Source organism: Chaetodon auriga, chromosome 17 (genome assembly GCF_051107435.1).
Source record: "Chaetodon auriga isolate fChaAug3 chromosome 17, fChaAug3.hap1, whole genome shotgun sequence".
In the NCBI taxonomy this organism is placed as follows: Eukaryota; Metazoa; Chordata; class Actinopteri; order Chaetodontiformes; family Chaetodontidae; genus Chaetodon; species Chaetodon auriga.
Window position 1 is genome coordinate 13150636 of NC_135090.1, and position 20634 is coordinate 13171269.

General features: G+C 39.7%; 2 protein-coding genes and 1 non-coding gene across 4 annotated transcripts; all 3 read right to left on the reverse strand.

Annotated features, from left to right (window-relative positions):
* Positions 1-2205: 2205 nt before the first annotated feature.
* On the reverse strand, positions 2206-4439 carry LOC143335278 (synaptonemal complex central element protein 1). Its single transcript, XM_076754570.1, has 8 exons — positions 4429-4439; positions 4180-4289; positions 3883-3930; positions 3640-3694; positions 3057-3146; positions 2896-2959; positions 2696-2762; positions 2206-2563 (listed from the first exon to the last, which is right to left on the reverse strand). The coding sequence occupies exons 1-8, from the start codon at positions 4437-4439 to the stop codon at positions 2433-2435; spliced, it is 576 nt and encodes a 191-aa protein (XP_076610685.1). The 3' UTR covers positions 2206-2432.
* Positions 4440-4480: 41 nt separating this feature from the next.
* LOC143335806 (U8 small nucleolar RNA) lies at positions 4481-4613 on the reverse strand. The gene has a single exon (XR_013078454.1). It is a non-coding gene; the product is annotated as a U8 small nucleolar RNA (small nucleolar RNA).
* Positions 4614-6982: 2369 nt separating this feature from the next.
* grinaa (glutamate receptor, ionotropic, N-methyl D-aspartate-associated protein 1a (glutamate binding)) lies at positions 6983-20402 on the reverse strand. 2 transcript variants are annotated; one of them, XM_076754256.1, is made up of 7 exons: positions 20235-20402; positions 12378-12717; positions 11973-12088; positions 11620-11820; positions 10513-10641; positions 9559-9702; positions 6983-8941 (listed from the first exon to the last, which is right to left on the reverse strand). In XM_076754256.1, the coding sequence occupies exons 2-7, from the start codon at positions 12679-12681 to the stop codon at positions 8792-8794; spliced, it is 1044 nt and encodes a 347-aa protein (XP_076610371.1). In that variant the 5' UTR covers positions 12682-12717; positions 20235-20402; the 3' UTR covers positions 6983-8791. The 2 variants fall into 2 exon arrangements, with proteins under 2 accessions (XP_076610371.1, XP_076610372.1); XM_076754257.1 differs by lacking the exon at positions 20235-20402 and adding an exon at positions 19698-19911.
* Between the last annotated feature and the right edge of the window lie 232 nt (positions 20403-20634).

A 20634-nucleotide genomic window follows, 5' to 3' on the forward strand; every position in this document is an offset into this window, starting at 1 on the left:
CTGGATTTTCACACAGTAATAAATCTTGAAAAGACAATATGTAAAAATGCTGAAATCAATCTAAAATCATTGAGTTTGGAATGTGCCTATTTGCCAAGACCTGGTACAACTTTTACCTTATATGGTGACTGAGAGAAAGGAGAGTGCCCCTGCTTGCCTACTGGTTTCGTGGGCTGATGTTTCATGGAACACAAAAAGGTAGGGCAACTAACCTATAAACGAGCTTGTACGAACGTGACTGAGGGAGTTAGAGAGGATAAGAGAAAGGCAGTACATATTGCACCTGAGGGAAAAAAAACGGATACATGCCAGTTATAAAACACGGTAGTATGACTGCACGTGTAAAGTACCAGTGATGTGTGTGTGTGTGCCTGTGTGTGCCTGTGTGTGCAAGTCTCTGGCTGAATCCAAATGACCCCTATAAGAGATTTCGGGGGGCACCACTGCTGGGCTTGTGGACTGAGCCCTTAAGGGATTCAGTTACATGTCAATTCTGTAAAGTGCCAGACTATAAGGCCATATGAGCCAAATACAGACAGGCCGACACATGACAATAACAAAAAGCATTTTAAGGACCTCTATAGCCTACACATCCACATATATCTGTGTGATGATGTGGCTGAATATTATTTCTGGCCCACGAATCATGATCCAATAAAATAATTGTTCTACACATTCATAATAAGTCTTTTTGTTTTTGAGTAGGCAGTTGGAAAAAGCACAACGTCTTGTCCGTATTGCACTGCATGGTAGAAAATTAAATCAGTCTGCACCTCAAGCAGACTCTCTGGAAGTCTGCTTGAGTCCTCTTGTGGACTCAAGGTCTGCAAGTCTGCCAGAGTGGTGGAGTCCTGATATTTGGATTCAGCCTCTGTTTCGCTGGGACTTGTCTGAATCTGAATGGGAGAAAGTGTCCTTATGGATTCGCTGTGTGCCAAACGGCCCACCAGGGGCATTAACAAAGCTAGAAGGACTATTATTGACCAAGACCAGAAAATAAAAATAAGAATATAATCAGATGAAGAACTGATGAAGGGTGAAATTTTAAGAGCAAGTCTGTGAGATTATGGAGAATGAAGAGTGGCACAAAATCTGAATCAGAAAGTGAGATGTGTTTTCTGTTATAATGCTGAGGCAGCAGCAGTTTCAATTTAAAATAGAGCCTGTAGCAAACTTACCACTCAAAAAAGCATTACGTACCTTTCTATTAAGGTGTGGACCCACCTCTCAGGTGTGAAGATGTCAAATAACCATCCAGAAAGGGGGACCTTCAAGCTTTCATGGTTAGAGGAGTGGAGTTTGTGTACTAGTCTGTCTTATGTAATGTAAATAAGAATGTAAACCATCTATAGTTGCCCCAAATTATTGTAAAAAAAATAGACAATTTTTATATTTTAATTAGTCATGACCTCTAAAGGAAAGGAAGAGTAAAAGGATGGCTGCATTTTGCAGCACTGGCGCAGGGCCATGCCTCCTTACATAAGTCGCCTAACTTGTGAGACCTACGCCCTGTGCTTAACTCCTTTGTTGCTCTGCAAACACCTTTAAACCAAAGACTTAGTTATATAGGACAGTTCCCAGGCTACTTGACAACTCTGCTCAATCAAAAAAGGTTGATCAAAAGGCGATCTATTGCTATGTGGACACTTCAGGGAATTCAGTTTTCTTTTCGGGATATATTGTACATATTTATATAAAAAAGGCTCGGTGATATTCTAAGTTAGAAATTAGATTATGATCACCCTCACTGTATCATCAAAGTGCCTTGTGTTTATTGTTAATTAATATGTAAGTATGTGGTCTTGGCTGTAAAAACTAATTGGCATTAGTGTGGGAAAAATCAGTTGCACAGGGTCAACGTGTTTTTTTTAACCTGAGATAGTATTACAATGTATTTGAAATACTGCTAAAGTCTTTTAAAGAACGCTGAAGAAGAATGTGGTTGAGTGCATTTATCTGTATACAGTGTGTTTGTAAATTGTAGTGAATGGTTGTACTGTTTGCATTTATAGGCTCAAGATTGCTAAAATAAAACCCATTTGACAACAATGTGACGTGAATACTTGAATAACTTTATATTTTTAAATATTAACATTTATATCAATAGTAAGATTACTATACTACCACACAGGATACTTCTACTGGTATCTACCTATCTGGAAAACACCATTCAACAGTTGAAGGTACATCAAAATACATCAAATTTGGCATAAATTCCAGCAACAAACTGTATCAAACAACAAGCCCATGGGCAAACATTTTCATTGGATGTCAGCACTGCAAATCAGCAAGTGTGGATTATTTTGTTTTCGAGGTGCACTGAAAGTTTAGTTTTTCACTGTACTAGTTTGGTGGCTTTCTGCAGCACTTGGAAACCACCCATTTGGAAGATTTAAGGTTTTCACCTGACAAGCCCACTAAATCAGAATTTTTTAAAAACTACCTACTAACACACGCTTTTCCTCTCCCTGAGTCTCTGCAGCTGTTGTCCCTGCCTGCTTCTGTTTCTTCATCTTTTCTACCTCCTGACTGAGGCGGTGAAGCTGAGCCAACTTCATTTGCTCTGTAAGAATCACAGGACCAGACCAGATCAAAGGAAATGGAAAAACACTATATTCATGCATGAACAAAAATAAATGTTTTATTGCATGCATGCTCGCAGAGGAATGAGCATAAATTATGAGTGGGTATTTACCAACTGATAACAGCTGACTTGTTGTATTCTTAGCACTCCCCATTTCAACTGGGAGCCTTTCTGGATTCTAAGTAACAAAATATGAAATACAACAGTCATAAACAGTATCAACAGCAAGTCACATTTTCATTGTTCTATTTTAGAGATGTCGGGAAAATACAGTTCAGATGGGAATTAAGTACCACAATAAATAACCTTACAAAGATAGAGTGCAGATTCTTATGCTGCTCTATCAGTTGATGGAGTTGGTTTTCGAACTTCATCCTGCAGAAACAAGGCTGACTTTAGGAAATTTATACAACACTGAAAAAGGTTGTTGGATGACATTCTTTGAATATATCATTGCACTTTGAAAAGGTACCGCAGCTTCCGGTGTTTAAGCTTGAGTTCCTGGATTTCACACTTGTACTGTTCCAGCAGTTCGTCACTTTTCTTGTTCTGCTTGAACTGCCTGCAAAACATGATCCATCACTCAGTCCTCAGAAACTGTATAAACATAGCTAACAATATAAAAATGTCCACAGTAACATTGTAACACTGTGTGCACAGTCGACTTTGATGTGTTTGTCAGTGATGATTAAAAATGATTAAAAAAGTACAATATTTTAAGAGTTTCAACATTATGTCATTGTGTAACTTGGACATTAAGACATTAAAAAAGGTCTTATGTAAAAGTATAGATACACAATTGAAGATTAATAAAAACTGACATCACGAACACACTGAAGAAAACAAATCCAATGTGACAGTAAAACTGGCAAGGTTTCGATTGGACAAAAGAATATCCAGGATCCCACCATGATACATTGCTGCCATCTAGTGTTAAACATCACTAACACATGATTGAGGTCCGCTGATACATCATGTTCAGACTTAAGACATCAGCAAAACACTGAAACACACTGCTTACAGCTGAAGACATTCAATAACATTGTGCAGCTCACCTGGTAGAGTCCTGCTCAGACTCTTCACTCTGGAACTGCAGCTTCCTGCACAACTCTGGAGAAAAAACATCACAGCAATTATGCTCATCAGCTATTTATTGTCTGCATTTACAATAGATGACATATTTGCTTCCAGTTCACATTCAAACAAAACATTAGCTCTGCATGGCATTAAATCTGCAAACTTGATGGGCTCTATGTAATTACACATTACAGTCGTTTGTTTGGCTAATGTGTTTGTACCTTCTTTTTCTTTATGGATTTCTTCCAGTTGGTAAGCTTCAATTTGCACTGTTAAAACAAAACAACATTGTCTACTAACAATACATACTATGCAATCATAAAGTAAATGTTGTGATTGGTGAATAACACACAGTATACATGGGTGCCTAAAAACAAATACATAATATATACATACAATATAATTACTATCTATTTTTAGTAGGTTTTGACTTCATGTGAGCAACAGGTACATATGGCAGGTACAACAGGTGCATTGTATGTGAATAAAATCTAATTATTATTGATTTTGCATCTTACAAGCTGTCAGCTCTCTCTGCAAAGAGTCACTGACTGACTTGGTCTCCTTGATTTCTTCTTCCAGGACACTTTTACCTGGAATAAAACACAGTACAAATGAGGTACAACAACTGCTGTTATTGTTACACTATGACAGCTTTAGAGCTCTATTCAGGAGTCACTTTTTTTCCTGTGAAAGATACTAATAAACTAATAATCCCTCCAATAATCCTCACAATACAGGTTTTGAGACAGACCTGTCTAACTAACCATGACACCATTACTTGTGGGCAGACCACATCTTATTATATTGCACAAAATTATCAGAATGGGTCTTGCAGAGTGTTGCTGTTCCCTTCAAGCCGGAGATATTAATCATATCTCATTTTTCTCCATTCATCATGTTCTGATACTTCACGGATGAAGTAACAGGTAAGGATATACCTCACTGAAGATGCCTGTCAAATGATGTAAGAACTGCTATATCCAGTACCTACAGTAGTCTTACTCATGGTTTCACATTCCCGTGGCCGTGTCGACATTATACTTGCTTCGTGTAGTTAAATTCTTAAATCCGTATCCATACTATGTTAACCTGTAAATGTTTTAGTTCTATATGCTATTCTTTCTGTTAAACCATAAAAGAAACGCGTGCTCATTAGCATATGGTTGGCACACGCAGCCTTTTCATTGGTGCACTTCCTCAAATCTTTCTGTCGACCTCCGACCTCCGTGTTGAAGCGCTTTCACATTGTATGAGCAGCAGACCTCTTTTAGACACAATGAATGTGATTTACATGTTCATTCCTAACTACTTTCGATGGAAGTAAAAGGAAAGGACAGCGCGATTTACCAACGGAAGCGGAAGTGAACCATCATAAAGACTAACTAAAATGTCAAGATAGTCACTTCACATCCTGCTCTGGCTAAGTTACGGCTACGTTTAAAGTCATGATGACTTGAACAGAATGTCGAATAAATGGTTATAATTACAGATGTCATATTTCTAAGATTAAGAATCGCCTAAAACGACGATTAAATATGCCCAGTGGATTCGCTACACCGCCACGCATGCGCAGCAAGGGCGCGCAATTCAACCCGAAGACGGAAGGACGCGTCAGTGACTTATCCGACTTCACATGTCCCATTTGCTTGACCAAAGTCCTTCACGGTAGTTTGCAAATGTGAAAGAACAATTATCCAGTAGTTACATTATGCTTATACGAAATAAGTCAAACAAGGTTTTAAGCATATATTTTAACGAAAAACGGTATACACATAAAGGGCAGCTTTCTATTAGCAGGGAAAACTCATCTCCATAAGATGTCGCCATTAGGTCTAACCAGGCCGAATGTATACCCTCCATGTCAATTCACTTTGCCCTTATATAACGCTACGTTATACAATGTGCACATGACAGTTCAAAGCTAGTAATTTGAAACACTACCTTGTTGCAGCCTCCTTAATTTGCCCATCACCTGTTCAACTCTGAGCTCCCGCACATCTCCACCTGACAGCAGGATATGAACATTTATCAGCCTTCTGTTCAGGGTTTTCAAGATAGTTTTCATTTGTACTTCGTGCAAATTTGATTAGTTTACCTTCTTTCAGTGGTGGAACATTAATCAAGTCCTCGATATTAAATCCTGTTATGCAAATGAAAACAAATGTTAGATAAGTGAGACGTTTTTGTCTTACCATCATGTTCCACTGAGCACACGAGGAAGTGTTGGCTAGCAACAGGTGCCACTCATGACATGTGTAACGGTATCTTCACGTTGCCCTCATACGTTAGATGGTTAAAAGTGATATGGGTTAAAGTTAACTCATAAGCATTACACAAAACAATACAGCTAATTCAGGATTTAGCTCAGAATGAGAAAAGCCGAGAATTAAAAAGCAAGCTGAAAAGCTCCACTGAAATGTAACGTTAGCTTGGTTAGCTTTGTTATTAGCAACGTTAACATTGTTATTTAGCTAACATCAATGACGTTGATTAAACGTTATTAACGACCATGTTTGACTGATTAGCCAGCTCTAGATGAAGATATTGAATACCGCCTTTCTGTTCTGCATAATTATAATGCTGCTACCGCTGTTTTAAAAGCGTTAGTTAGTTAATGGTTAACATTACAGGGCCCACAACTGGATGGTTGATACAACGGTATACGCAGTTAGTGCTATATAAAATATTTATTGTATTTAAATAAATAACCAACTGTAGTTTCCCATGGTGCATCTTAAGTTTACACCGTCCAACCTGCCGATTCGCTCATGTTAATCCAGCCAGGGGAGGTATTTCTTCAACTATCCAGACGGCCGCAGTTCCCACTTTTTCCGGTCCTGAGTGAAGGGACGTGCGCACGAGGATTCAACACGATAAATGGCGCCAAAGACAAAATAAAAGATGCGTGTGCCCCACAGACCCAATATTTATGTACAGGAAATGTAATGAAAACTTACAATGCATTAGTTATGGTTGGAAAACAAACAGTGACATGGACCTGCTGTCGCCACTGGTTATAAGAGACTCAATGAACAGTCATTTTTAGGCCCATGTCAATATGAAAGAGAAAACTTATATTTTATTGAGTGACATTTTCTTAACAGGAGTGGGACTTTTTTGGCCAACATACTGTAACTATACTGATATTTAATTTGTGATCAGCTAAAATCAGCTGATAATATTGGCCATGCTGATTTATTGGTCAGGCTCAGTTTAGTTTAATAAGAAAAATGTCGTCACAGGTGCAAGGTATGGTCACTTTCTTTATCTAATGTATAATTTCCTGCAAGACTGTTGAAATGTAAAGAGCACACAGAGTTCGACACTGTATCAGTTTTAATGAAAAGCGAACAGCAGTGTAGAGGAATGCGGTTCCACTTTGATTTAATGCAAATATACAATGCAAACAGACCTATAAAGCCCCAAAATTACTTTATCTATACACATCAAACCACTAAGGAATTCTATATACACATACACGTTAGTTAGATACAAACACAAGAGTTAAAAAAAAAAAAAGTCTAACAGGGCTGCCAAACAACACTGTGCCTCTCCAGAACAGTGTGCATCATCAGCACATGCAAATGACAGAGTGTGTCATGCAAGAGGTGAAAAATAAAAACAGAAGTTACACAATAAAAAATGTTCCTGTTAAACATATCATTCAAATTGTGTGTTTATCTGTAGGAGGATTCTTGCTTCCACTGCATGTTGGTTCCTTTAGCCTGTTTCACATTGTTGAGCAAGAGTGCAACCAGTATGGTTTCACAATCAACTTAAATAATAAAGTCTTTGTAAATCTCCAAACAACAGTCTGAGTTGGTTTTTGTCAACACCAACTTATAGCCACTTCAAAGCAACCCCGTCACCTAAACAAAGCTCAATAAATATATAAGTTATAAGTACTATTTCCTTCAAGTCCGGTGTCCATCAGTTCAGATGTTCTGAAGCTTGGATCAGCTTGGCGTGAAAGTGATCACAAATTTCAACATAACATTCCAACTTCTTTTCACATTGGTTGTAATGAGAAAAATAAATACAGCACTGAATCCTCACTTTACGTCGATGATCAGATGAGAGGAAATCAGTGAGGACAGTAAAGGAAAAAAAAAAAAAAGAGGAGAAGGTAAGAGGACAGCTCAGCTTTGGAATCAGAGAAAGTATTTCAGAACAAAAACATTTCTTCCTTTTGGAAAGATATTCCATTAGAAGATATAATTTATAAATATTCATTTATGTTCTTATTTGTCACATCCAACACTGATCTTCATTCTTTTGCCATTAAAAGATTTTAGTTACTGTACTGGGTAAGCAAAGTTCTGATATCAGAGCATAGTTTTCCCCAAAAGCTACACATCCATATAATCACTCCAGCATGCCTTTCAGGGGCAGGGGAATATTGGCATCATATACAGTAATACACTTAACTATTTACAGCTGTGAGAAGCAAGCTAGAGGTATTCCTCTGGTAGTTCTAAAGAATCATATCACATCTTTACTGTTGTTTCCAATGTTGCCATGCAGAGTTACTTTACACCGGCAGGCTGAAAGGGAAAGATAAGTTTGGGGAAACAGACAGATTGAAGGAGGTGGGTATTTCAAGCACTATCTTCTTCTCTTCAGGCAAAGCTGGTTTACATTAATATTAAGTGCTACTGAGACCTTCCCTGCTCTTTCTCTGTTTAATCTCTGCAGCAAGGCCAGGCTGAGTGCCAAGCACCCACAGGATAACATGTTTTATACTGTATGTGCCGAGCCAAACTGGAAGTTGGGCGGTCAGTAATGTAGACATAATGTAGCCATCTGTGTTAGTAGAAGCAGAGGACAGTTACAGCGAGCGAAGTGAGGAAAAGACATTGTTCTCTGTAATTAATGGAAAGATTTGTGTTAAATAAATAGTGTCCCTCTCAGCTGCATTTCATAAGGCTGAGAGGCTGCATCTCCTCCACAACCCAAATACCTGTTTAAAAAACAGAGCAGTGCATGTGATAAGAGAGGAAACGATGAGTATCATGTGAAAATAGTGAAGAAAAAGTTAAAGGAGTTAGAGAAAAAAAAGGTATGTTAGCAACATTTCACAATTAAGGGAGGCATTCTCTATCTCCCGCTTGTGTTTAAGGTGCAGCCTCATTCGCGGGAGCGTCCCACAATAGCCAGGATGTAGAGGAAAATGTTGATGATGTCAGTGTAGAGGTTGAGAGCGGCAAAAATGTACTCCTCTGGACTCAGGGCCAGCTTCTTGTTTCCCAAGAGAAGCTGAGTGTCCACAGCCAAAAACTACAGAGAAGAAATGGATGGCATTAGTTAACTCAAGAGATTTCCACATTTGGGATCTAACATGAATCACCAAATAATGTATTTTACCAGACTGCTGATCTCAGAATATATCATTGTTTCACGGTATACGGTTATTACAGAATTGTTATGGCTATTTAAAAATCACGTTGCATGGTCACATATTCAGATCTTAATGACAAAGTTAGTGTGTCCCACTTTCCTCTTGCTAAACAAGATGAAATCTTCCTACTCGGCCTGTGCTTTACTCTTCAGCGCTCTGCAGATGTAATTATCTCTTACTGAGCAGAGTAAAGTTCAGTGGAAGGTGGAAAACTGTCTGTAAGCCAATATTGATGACTGTCTAGCAACTGTATCCAGACAACTGGGAGCCATTACCCCACAAATGTTACCCATGTGGATAATTACGTCACAGATAAGACCTTTGATGAAATGAGCTGTCCTAGCTCAAGTAATGAGATTCAAGTGATCATTACCGTTGCACTAAATCTGAAATTTTCGACATAATGGTAAAAACTGAATAGAACAACAGCCATTGAAATTATTAATGGGAAAAGTGGCGCCATTATTCAACGACACAGTATGAGTGTGCCACTTACGCAGGTGAAGAGCAGGGCTCCCAGCGAGGCATAGACAATGTGCAGGATCCTGTGGCGGATGAAGATGCAGAGGATGGAGAAGAGCAACAGCACGATGAGGCACACAAACAGCACGCCCCGACACGAAGTGAAGTCATACTTGCTCTGTGGTGAAGAGGCAAAAGAAAAGAGGTTGGAAAATATGAGCTGTAATAAGACACAAGACCCAACACTTCAAGGAATTACAGCAATTTAAGCCAAATGCAGTCTTAATAATTCATAGTGTAAGAAACAAAGATTGCCATCTGAAAATTTCATGTTTTAAACCTCTCAAGTTCAGCTTGGTTGTGGTTCAATTATGCCAACTTTCTAAGCATTCATAGAACCCACATGCATGGTATCCTTTTTTCCCCAGCACAAACTCAGCTATCAGTCTGAATTCTCATTTAACTTTAACTTTAAATGTACAAAATGTAAGAAATAAACCTATATTACAACACAAGTAAAGTGATTTTATTCCAAATTGTTTCTGTCTTTTTCATGGAGAGTCTGTGTATGTTCTTGTAAATAACTAAAAACATTTTGAATTCCTTTAAATAAATGCTTTATGGTCAAGAGACATACATGCGGCACTTTCCACTGGTTTTCTCAGCTTATCTCTACATCATATATAAATAAAGTTGTAACTGTAAATAAAACAAGCGCAGTGTATTTGCCCATAAACAGACCCGACTCCAGAGGTTGAACAAGCAGCCATGATTCTAAAATAACAATTTCCCTGTGTGAGAGTGCGCCTTCAGTGGGCGGTGTGTGGGACTGGCCAGGCTGCACATCTCACTGTGAAAAACTAATCAGAGGAAATTCTCACTTTTGTTCCCATAACAACTCATATAACAAAGAGCCAGAGGGATGTTTGTCTGTATGCGCGTAGACATTTAAAGACATTTATTCAAGCAGCTGCTCGCGTGTGCTGACCTGTAGTGAGAAGAGGACGACGGTGAAGCAGACCACTGCGGTGATGCCCACAGCCATGATGACAGTCTCTGTGTCATAGAAGCTGGCGATCATGCCCACCATGTAGGAGAGGCTCAGGGTCAGGATTGACTGTAAGACACAGAAGACACACACTGTACATGTTGTAGATCCATGTGACAACTTTTTAAAGCAGCTTTTTAAAATCTTACATTTGAAATAAAATACTAAATTTATATAATCTGTATACATACAAGCACAATTTTTTAGTGCAACTTCGTGCAACCTGGGAATGAAAGTGTGCCAAAAACTACATGTGGTTTATATTTGCATACTGTACAGCTAGTCATCTAGTATGAAAGAAAATAAATACAGCATGTAACAGCTAGGTATTAGCTTGCCTGACATTTTTATTTGTTTTATTTCACTTGTAAATACACTGATAACAGACGTTGAATCACCCTACAGCACAGGCCTGTTTCACAGCAGACATTTTGACTTGCAGGAGAAAAGCAGGTGTTACTAATAACATAAACGATAGCCCTGTTCTATTTATTATCCCAGTGAGTCATGGCAGTGTGACAGTGAGCCAGCATGCACTATATAAGGACCCTGAAAATGAAGCAGCTGAAAGGAATTGAGCAATCATTAATTTCATTTTTTTTACACCCTTGCTTTTCCTGCATGCATAAAAAGTCTGTTCATATTTGCACTGTGTTTTAATCCACTAACCCTTGCCACTGGATAATTGCAGATAAAATTTCCCAGAAATGACAGGTTTGCAACATTAATGCAATGTCAATATTCTCTGCAGCTGATTCACAATAAAAGCCTTCCACCTTTACATAAGGGCTGTGGTGGTGAAATAAAGGGTGAAAACGCTGCCTTAATTCAACTACTTTATGATGGGCCCATGATCCATTAATTGGTCTCAAAAAAATTGATCTACATGGTCTTTATTAAAGATCAATGTTTGAAATGTCATTGTACATTAATATGGTATACACGATGTGAACATGTCAGAAGGCGTGAATCTATTTATGACATAAACAGACTTTAAAATGTGTATTACACATGTTTTTATGATGTGGTATTAGGCTAAGTTCTTACCAGTGCAACCAAGTTCCAGGGGTGTTTGCGGCGGAAGTCTCCACAGCAGCTGAGAACGATCAGAGCCACAAAGAAGACTGCATAGGACACATAGTATGTCCATGGATTACGTCGCACAAAGTACTTGGCATCATCGACAAAGGTGAAGACGGCAACGAAGGAGAAAGTGACCAGCAGCTGCACTGTGAGAACCATGAACACCTGGTGGGAAAGACGAATGAAGCCATATTTAGGTGAAGTGAAAAATTATGTTTTTTGTGGCATTTCACATTATGTTAATATTTTCTTCTGCTGCACTTTCTTCTGTATCAGATCCATTTAATGTGTTTGACACACAGTTGTAAAGAACCTACTTTTCTGATGAAGGCTTGTCGGATGGTCTTGTCCTCAAAGCCAGAGTTGGTGAACTCCTCATTGTCATAGTAAGATGGAGGCCCATCACCATGGTAACCAGGGCTGTCGGCAGGTACTGGTGGACAATAATAACAGGTCGACAATTAGGGTTAAAAAAAAAACAAAAAACAACTGTCCAACAACTAGGCTAAACAAATGGACACATGTCTGTGGGGTTTTCAGCACACTCTGATTGCAGCATTGATCATCTCATTGATTGCTAAGTTGTCTGTGTTAAGTCGGTCTAAAGTGCAATGTGTTTTCTCGCTGGATAACACAATGTGCCTACACTGTTCTTCTATTGTTCACAAGGGAAAAAAGGAAAAAAGGGAAAAGTCTACTCATATCTTTGGTTAAACACTCACCTGTGGGGTCTCCAGGAAAGCCCGGCTGTGCAAGGCCTTGCTGATAAGGCCCCTGAGGATAGGGTCCCTGCGGGTAGGGCATCTGAGGGTAAGGCATCTGTGGGTAGGGACCAGGGGCAAACCCGGGGCCTGCCTGGGGGAAACCCGGCTGTCCGTAGCCAGCTGCTGGTGGGTACGGTCCTCCTGGGGCTTGGCTGTAGTTGGGAGGGGGCATGCCGAAGCCTGGCTGAGGGGGTCCATAGACATTGTTATGAAGTGGGTTGGTCTCACCCATAACAGGGTATCCACTCTTGTCCTGGGACATGGTGTGGAGAACGGCTCACTCTGCTGCTAGAACAATCTAGGACAGGAGAGAAGAGAATTAGGCCTAGTTTTGCCTAAAAAAAAAAACAAAAAAAAAAAAAAAACATCCATGGTAAGGAAATTTAAATCTAAATCTTATGTTCACAATATCAACGTTCATACAATGTCATCATCTTTACTACAGCTCAGAAGTCCCAGAAAGAAGCAGAGAAAAAGTAATGAGAGTACACCATCTAGGCTAAGCTGGCAAAGACACAAACACTGCATCTGTCTGATTAAAAAGGTGACGGGCTATGAAACAATGCAGCAAGAGAGGACACAGATATGGGGCAGAGATACAGCACTTTGGCTCTCTGGTTCACAAGCTAAATTCTAGCTATATTATCCTTTTATGACATTTGACCTCCTTTTTTTTTAATTGACTTTGACTCTCTGAAAATGTGCATGTCATTCACTCTAACAAGTAAAATTTAATTTGAGAAGCTGAAAAAGATGGACATTGATGTTGAATCTTCAAAGGCTTACTAGGCCTTTGGGAGAGAAAAGGCAGTCTTCGAAAAGCAGACTGGGGGGATCGTGTGGAAAAGAGAGGAGCCACCACCGGTCTTTTCTATGACAGACTGTCACAACACCTGCAGTAATGGAGGCCCGGGAAGAGACCGTGGCTACAGGGAATGAAGAGCACCTGGCTGTAATTAAGGCCTTCAAAGTCAGGCGGAGACAGATCAGGGAGAACTGCAACCAGAGCATCATAGAGAAATACAACAAAATAAATGCCTGGAAAAGCTAATAGCAAGCTAAGTATTAGTTATATCCCTGTAATCAATATACTCCTGGAAGTATTTGAAATTAGTTTAATTCTGAAATTTGAATGTGACAGCCTCAAAGTAAAAGGGTTCCTTCACAGCCACTCCTCAGTGGTGAAAAAATACAGTGTGTCCACCCCAGTCCATAGTCGGCTGGTTTAAAAATTAACATTCCCTAACAACAACATTTTCATCCTAAATAACCACGACAGTTACATTTCAGATGAAGCTGTTGTTAAAGGACCAATGTGTAAAATTTAGGGGATCTTTTGGCAGAATATCCTCAGCCCAGAAAACAAAAACAAAACATGGTTAGTTACTGGTTAATCGCTGCCGGGCTATCAAAAACAAAACTAAATGAAACTGACATCCCTAGTTTCTCCAGTAGCCCAGAATGGACAAAGCAAACATTGGCTCTAGAGAGCTGCTTTCGCATTTTCATGAGTTTTGTGACCACCGTAGGTTCTCCTACACACTTTGAAAGGGAGGGGTGAGGTGATGGATATTCAGTTAGCTGCAATCTGCGATCTAACTGTTAGATGTCACTAAATCCAACACACTGGTCCTTTAACTAAAGTGATTTTATGATGTATTTCTGTATCAGGCCAGTAAGAATGCTAAAAGTAATTTAAGGCCATTTCTGCTGCCCAAGCTGAGAGAAGACGAGAGACAAGAAGAGAAGAAGTTATGAGTTATTAATGGGTTTTACATTCTTCCTTTGGCATTTCGCTGAAAAGCAGTGGGCAGCAATAAGTGATGTAATATCAGAAAATAGGCCACAGCTAAGAGTGTTACTATAAACACCAGATAACATTTGTGTTACACTGCTGTGAGAGGAACGGTTAGGGGAGGGGCATTTAACTGTTATGGCTGACTTTCCAGGCACATCTGAAACCACTGGCACCAGGGAAGACCAGGAACTAGGAAGTGCAGCTAGAGAAGGAAGCCACCACTGTTTCTAAAAAGATAATAATAATAAGAGGAGGAGGAAGAAAGAAGAAGAAGGTGGAGGAACTACTTTGCACATGGAGTAACAACCACCTGAAGCTCAAGATCAGCAAAACCAGGGAGCCTGTGGTGGACTACAATGCTTTGGGTTCAGCCAGAGAGTCTACTGGATCTTTCATACTGCAGTGAGAATACGGGATCCCAGTGAATGAACCTGATCTCAGTGGAAACTTAACAAGCATTCACAGGCTACATTCACGCCTACATAAAACTGTCAATCCCATGCACTGGCTTTATGGACTTTATGGCCAGCAGAGAACATGAATCAGGGATGGACGGTGTGAAAGAAACGAGGAGATGGCAAACACTGGCTACTCAAGTGCTTACAGAGTTACCATGGATGCAGGTGGTGCCTTGGTAACCAAATGTATTATTAATCTGCTTTGCTTCAGGAAGAGACCTGCCATGTTGACCATTAGTGCAGTCTCCCTCCCCCAACCAGGCCCCTCCTGCACAACCCTGGTCAACAGGTTTCTGTGCCATTTACACTGCAATCTATAATACCAATAATGCATGTACACGCATGACACAGAGCTGCACAATAGATCTCTGCAAGTGAGGTCCGATTTACAAGGTTGATTAGTGATTTCAAATGTTCTGTGCAGGTTTCATATAAAGGCCTGCAGTCCCCAGAGGAAAACTTCTGCTGAGCAGGATGGGAGCCAGAAGCCATTCTGCTAATTGCTGACTTCAAAAGAAGAGCTTGTGTAGACAGCAGACTGACTTCACAGTGGTGCATAGGCCTGTACTATTTCAACGACAGCTACTGTGTTTATTCGGTACAACTGTGTATTCTCACAAGCAAACTCTCAGCCCTTATGCTATTTCTTTCTCTCTCTCTCACACACACACACACCACCAAGCAAAGAAATGCATGGAGGTACAAAAATATCCATTCAGGGGCAGATTAGATAGCTAAAAAAACTGAAAAAGCTGAATGTTTCTCATACTCCCTCCCTCCATCCATCCATCCATCCATCTCCTCCCTTCTTTCCAGGCCACACTGAATTAACAGTGAGTGTTATGCAACACTGCTCTATTTCATCCTGGCAAACACATCAAAAGTGTGTGTCCTCATGATCCCCGTCTGTCCATCACTAGGACAGTGCCGTAAGAGGCTGCAGACAAACATGATGAGTGCTGGTTCTGCTTCACACTGACAGTCTCCATTAAGATCATAACAGATTACAATCCTTATCTGAGGAGTCAAATCCCTCCTGGCTCTCTGGACAACAATGGTTGTGTAAGAGGGGCATACAGTACACTGAGTACAGCAGTTTTGCTAAATTACTTGAAAAACCAATTTATCTGACAGTAAAATGTTGCACTGTGGCCAATATTGGTTTACCTTAAAGGATTACTCACTTGATCTGAATTGACGAACACCCTTCTTTACAAATCTGTAACACAACAACCAAAGCATTTGTTTGCTTCCATCACAAAATACAGGGCATTTGTCAACAGAACGGAGAGAGACGTAACTGAATAACCAGAGAGTCTTATCATGTGACACACACAGTCAAAGCATGTGATCCCCTCCCTGTCCAATGTCCATGTAAAACATTGAAGTTTAGAACTCAGGAAAGTATTTGCCGTCCATGTTAGGGTTAGCTAATAAGACTAAAATCATATTTAACGTAATCATACTGATAGAAAAAAAAAACAATAAAGTGTGCTCTAGGTTTGCAAGGCAAGAATTCCATTAATTGGTTGATTGTTACATCTATAAAAGGTCCAAAAAAGTGATTTCCTAACCTTGTTTATTTATACCTCAAGCTTGTTCTGAATCATTAGTCTGGACAACATAAGTTTGTAGAATGATAATATGAGAATATAATACCCTCAAAGGATGATTTTACAGAAATTCAATAAACAACAGTGACAGTAATTGAATCATCCCACAGTTTGAATTCACATTCATTTCAAAATTGTAGCTATGGCTTAAAGTGATCTTACAAGTCATGTTTAACAGAAGTGACTGCACACTGACAGTGTTTTCAGTACTGGATTAATCTGTACTGGTCTGTCACTTTTTATCTGTGCAGGATGGATTACCTCCATAATAACACACCACGCAGTCACGAGAATGGGACACTGATGTTGAAAAATGTGCGTAAAGTCACAACAGCAAGGTCTGTAGAGATGGCCTTCTTTGACAACAAATGTGCAGTATGTGTCTTAAGACACTGATACTGCACATGTGGCTGTAACCACCGAAAGCATTAAGCATTTGATTTAATAAAGTCGACAAGTGTGAAAAATCAAAAATAAAACCCTGGTCTTGCACAAAGAACACGAACACTTTTTTCAAAGAAAGAAAAAAGGTTAACTCACTTCAGTTAGGGGCACTGAAAGTTAGTACCCTCTCTGCCAGCCACTCATCTCACAAGAGTTCAAGATCAATTCAACAACCGCAACAGTTTCATTTCCCATTCTATGGGAAGTGGTGAGAATGAATAGTCAATATATAATTTATTTGTTTTTTTTTTTACAGTGGTGAGTCAGTTTGAGGCACTGTTTAGACAGCTTTACAAGCATTACGTGGGAGATTTCAAATCCTCTTAGAAGAGACGCCCCGATGCTGTGGATAAAGACAGTGCCACTATCCCTGGCTTCTGCTGATAGCTATAGCTTGTGGAATTAGGTTAAAGGGGGAAATTCAGTGGGCTAGACAGAGAACCATGTTAACACAATTAGGCGAGCACAATACCTCAACAAACCCATGTACAACATGCTGTGTGCATGCTTGAGCAACACCAGGACACACAGTGACAAAACAGGAACAGCCACACAAAGCAGTGGGGCCTAGACAGAGGACAGCCAGCATGTTAAAATATGGTGGCGAAACAAGTTAAAAGTGAAAAGTTGTGATCTTTGATGATGGATTACTTTGAACGAAAATGAAAAGATCATGAATTACACAACTCTTGAACAATACTTTGTACAAACGACAAACCAACTTCTAGGAAGGAGTGACATCACCAAAAATAAAATGCTGTTTCACAGTGACGGGATTAGCGACTGTGTTGTTGCACAGTATTGCAACCTGTAGAACGGAAGTTACCATGGTTGTTTCACACACTGCACCAACCACTGAACCAACTGAATCTTCATCAAACTCCTCAAAGCACTCAGTACATAATAACAACACTGAGTCCTCTTATGAAATTGTCACTTGGACTACAGAGTAGATAGATCCTACACTGTGTCACTGTCAGCCTAGCTGCCAGCCAATGCAGCAGTCTGGCAAGATACTGTCATCGTGGCACGCAGTGTCAGCAGCAGCTCTGGCTATGTCAAACCTGCATACAGCTCGCCTTGGGACAGATGGCTGCACTTTGGCAACATAATCCTGCCACCAGGAACCTGAGATTTCACTTTCTAATAGGCCAGACAGACAGAAAGGGAAAAAATTAAAAAAAATAATTGTTTCATTTTTTTGTGTTCTTGTATCTTTTTCATTATAACGGCATGAAAGTTTATAGTTTTAACACCATCTTATTTTGTTGCAAATGTACTTATTATAAGACCAAAATGTCATATATCATAATAAGGAAAACAGAAACAACAAAAGGTGGCATGTTGCAGTAACAAGAAGTAAAACTGATAGCACCTTGTTGTAAGAAGAAAATAGTTTTCTCCCCTTGTGGCAGCAATACACTGCATAGCAGAGCCATATCTCTAACAAGGCACAGCTAATTTATCACTAGCTTAGAGCTAAAATCGACTACTCACTCCTTACAATGTGTAAGCTGTTGCCAATTTCAGAAGGCGCTGTTGGCAAGATTGCTCAGCTTTATTGCTCTGGTAAGTCAACTGATGCCTCCAAAACCCAAATCTCACCAAACAGAATTCAAGTGTAAGCAAAACAGACTTATCCAAAATGTTAAACATCCCCTCTCTCCAATACTCCATCAACAGGAAAGCAAAATAGGCACTTAAATGCTTTTTACTGGATGAGACAGTTGCTTCCATGAAATTCAGCAATCCTAAATTTAAGTGTGTTTCACAGCCAGATGGTGACAAAACAGCAGAAACATCCACTAGCCTTGCATATTGGAATGCTGCCATTAGATGATTATCCACAAAGCAATACTTTTACTGTAACTCTCAACATTAATGAAAATCTACTAATTCAAAATCCCTCATTCAACAAATCAGGAAGCAGCAACCAGTTTAGTACAGGAAGTCAATTTGTCCTGCATGGCATCATGCATGTCTAAGCAACAAGCTGTCAGGGAGGAACACACAGGCTGTTTGTCTGAGATGAGGAACGTCATGCTCAGGTGTTTTCCTTTCGCCTCAGTTCAAGACAGCCAGACTTCTACCTATAACCATGAAAACCTATGGATAAAAACATTTATAGGGGAACTGATAAGACAACATAGGATGTAGACTGTAAAGAACAAAGAACAGTTTTTGGTTAATGGATGTGTTGATTATGCATACATGGAGAAGACCAACTAAATGTCAGAAAATAGTGAAAAATTACATCATTAAATGTCTAGATTCGTCCAACTAACAATTAAGAAATTAAAGATATTTAGTTTATTACCATATAAATTAACTTTACAATGCAATAAAAAGAGAGAAGAAGTAAATGATCAGATTTGAGAAGCTGGAACCTCTGCCTGAAAAATAACTAAAACAATTCAAATTCTTGCCGATTATTTTTCTTTCAATTGCGTAACTGATCAATCGTCTCATAAGGACAGCAAGCGAATTTGCTCCATATGGCATCCTGCATGTCGACCAGACAGGCTGCTTATCAAACTTATCTATATAAACTATATGTAACCCTTAAAAATATTCAGTTTATTATCACAGAGATTAAGTTAAAATATGAAATAAAAGAGAGAAAAGCAGGTAATCCTCACATTTCAGACACTGAATGTTAAATCAAAATAGTTATCCATTGACCACTGTTAATGATTTATCGACTCATAGTTTCATTTGTACAAATATCAACATATTATGTTGCCAATATGCGAGGTCAGGTGGGAATATGAATCATTCACAGCCGCAAAGTATAACAGATATTTACTCTGTAAAATACATCGAAATACAGGAGAGCCTACACAAAAAAACCGCAGCCTGGTTCAAAATGGATGGAAAGACATCTACTCAGAGGTGATGCACGACTCGAAACCAAAACAGAATCATGAATCCAACATAAACAGTGAGCCTCGTTTTCATGTTGCACCTGCAGCAGGCGGACCTCCATCTAGGCCTCACCAGCGCAGATAAATGCGACACTGCGATCATCCTTTTACATCAAACTCACAAATAATATCCCCAAGATAAAAAGACTGCTATTCCAGAAAAATACTGCTTAACTGCCAGCGATGAGGCGATAAATATCCAGTATCGCTCTTCGCCATGATGAAAGCTTTAAATAAGTGTTTTTTTAGGACAATGACCACACGCCGCGCCCCCACGTTTACAGTGCTGAGCTGTAAGCTCCTTTTAAAGCAACACACATTTTCTTTGTGGATTTCTGTCTCTGGATGCAGTGTGAGCGGTTCTGCTGATGCTGGATCTTTGCTTTGCTCATTTTCCTCTTTCTATCTTTGCTGACATTCAGTGACAGTTGGCCGACAGTTGCTGACCGCGGCTAACGTTAGCCAAAGCCGTGCTCGCTAGCCGCGCAAACAGCATATTTAATGAACGCGATCATTTCTACGTACAAAACACACTGCCACATGCCGAGCATATGCTTTACGGACCGTGACACCCTTACCTTTATTGTGTCTGTTTCAGAGTAGCTGCCGACATACAGTCTCCCCTCTCCTCCTCGGCTCCGGATTCAGACTGAACCACTGGCTCGAGAGCTGCTGACGACACCACGCGACGTCGTCACGTGCTGTGTGGGAATCTCCGACCGTTACAAAAAACGACGCAATGTGTCTCGGCTCATCATGACGCAGTCGTTTCTATAACGTACGTGGTTAGAGGTCTGCGCGAGCGTTACAAACAAAATACCGCAGTCGAAATATCGAGATAGTTCCAGAGAGTTCTGCAATGATGCATTACAAAAGTACAATTTGGATGGACTTTATGCTTTACTTCTACTCCACAGCATTTTAGGGGGAGATATTTTTTTCTCCACCACATTTATCTGAAGTAGTGTGGTTACTTCC

Coding starts and splice junctions, on each gene's coding strand:
- grinaa (XM_076754256.1), bottom strand. CDS start 12,681: ATGTCCCAGGACAAGAGTGGATACCCTGTTATGGGTGAGACCAACCCA. Junction 11,821..11,972: donor GACAAGCCTTCATCAGAAAA/GTAGGTTCTTTA, acceptor CTTTCCCACCAG/GTGTTCATGGTTCTCACAGT. Junction 8,942..9,558: donor GAGCCCTGCTCTTCACCTGC/GTAAGTGGCACA, acceptor TCTTCTCTGTAG/TTTTTGGCTGTGGACACTCA.
- LOC143335278 (XM_076754570.1), bottom strand. Junction 2,960..3,056: donor CTTAAACACCGGAAGCTGCG/GTACCTTTTCAA, acceptor TTGTTTCTGCAG/GATGAAGTTCGAAAACCAAC. Junction 2,564..2,695: donor AAGTCAGCTGTTATCAGTTG/GTAAATACCCAC, acceptor TGATTCTTACAG/AGCAAATGAAGTTGGCTCAG.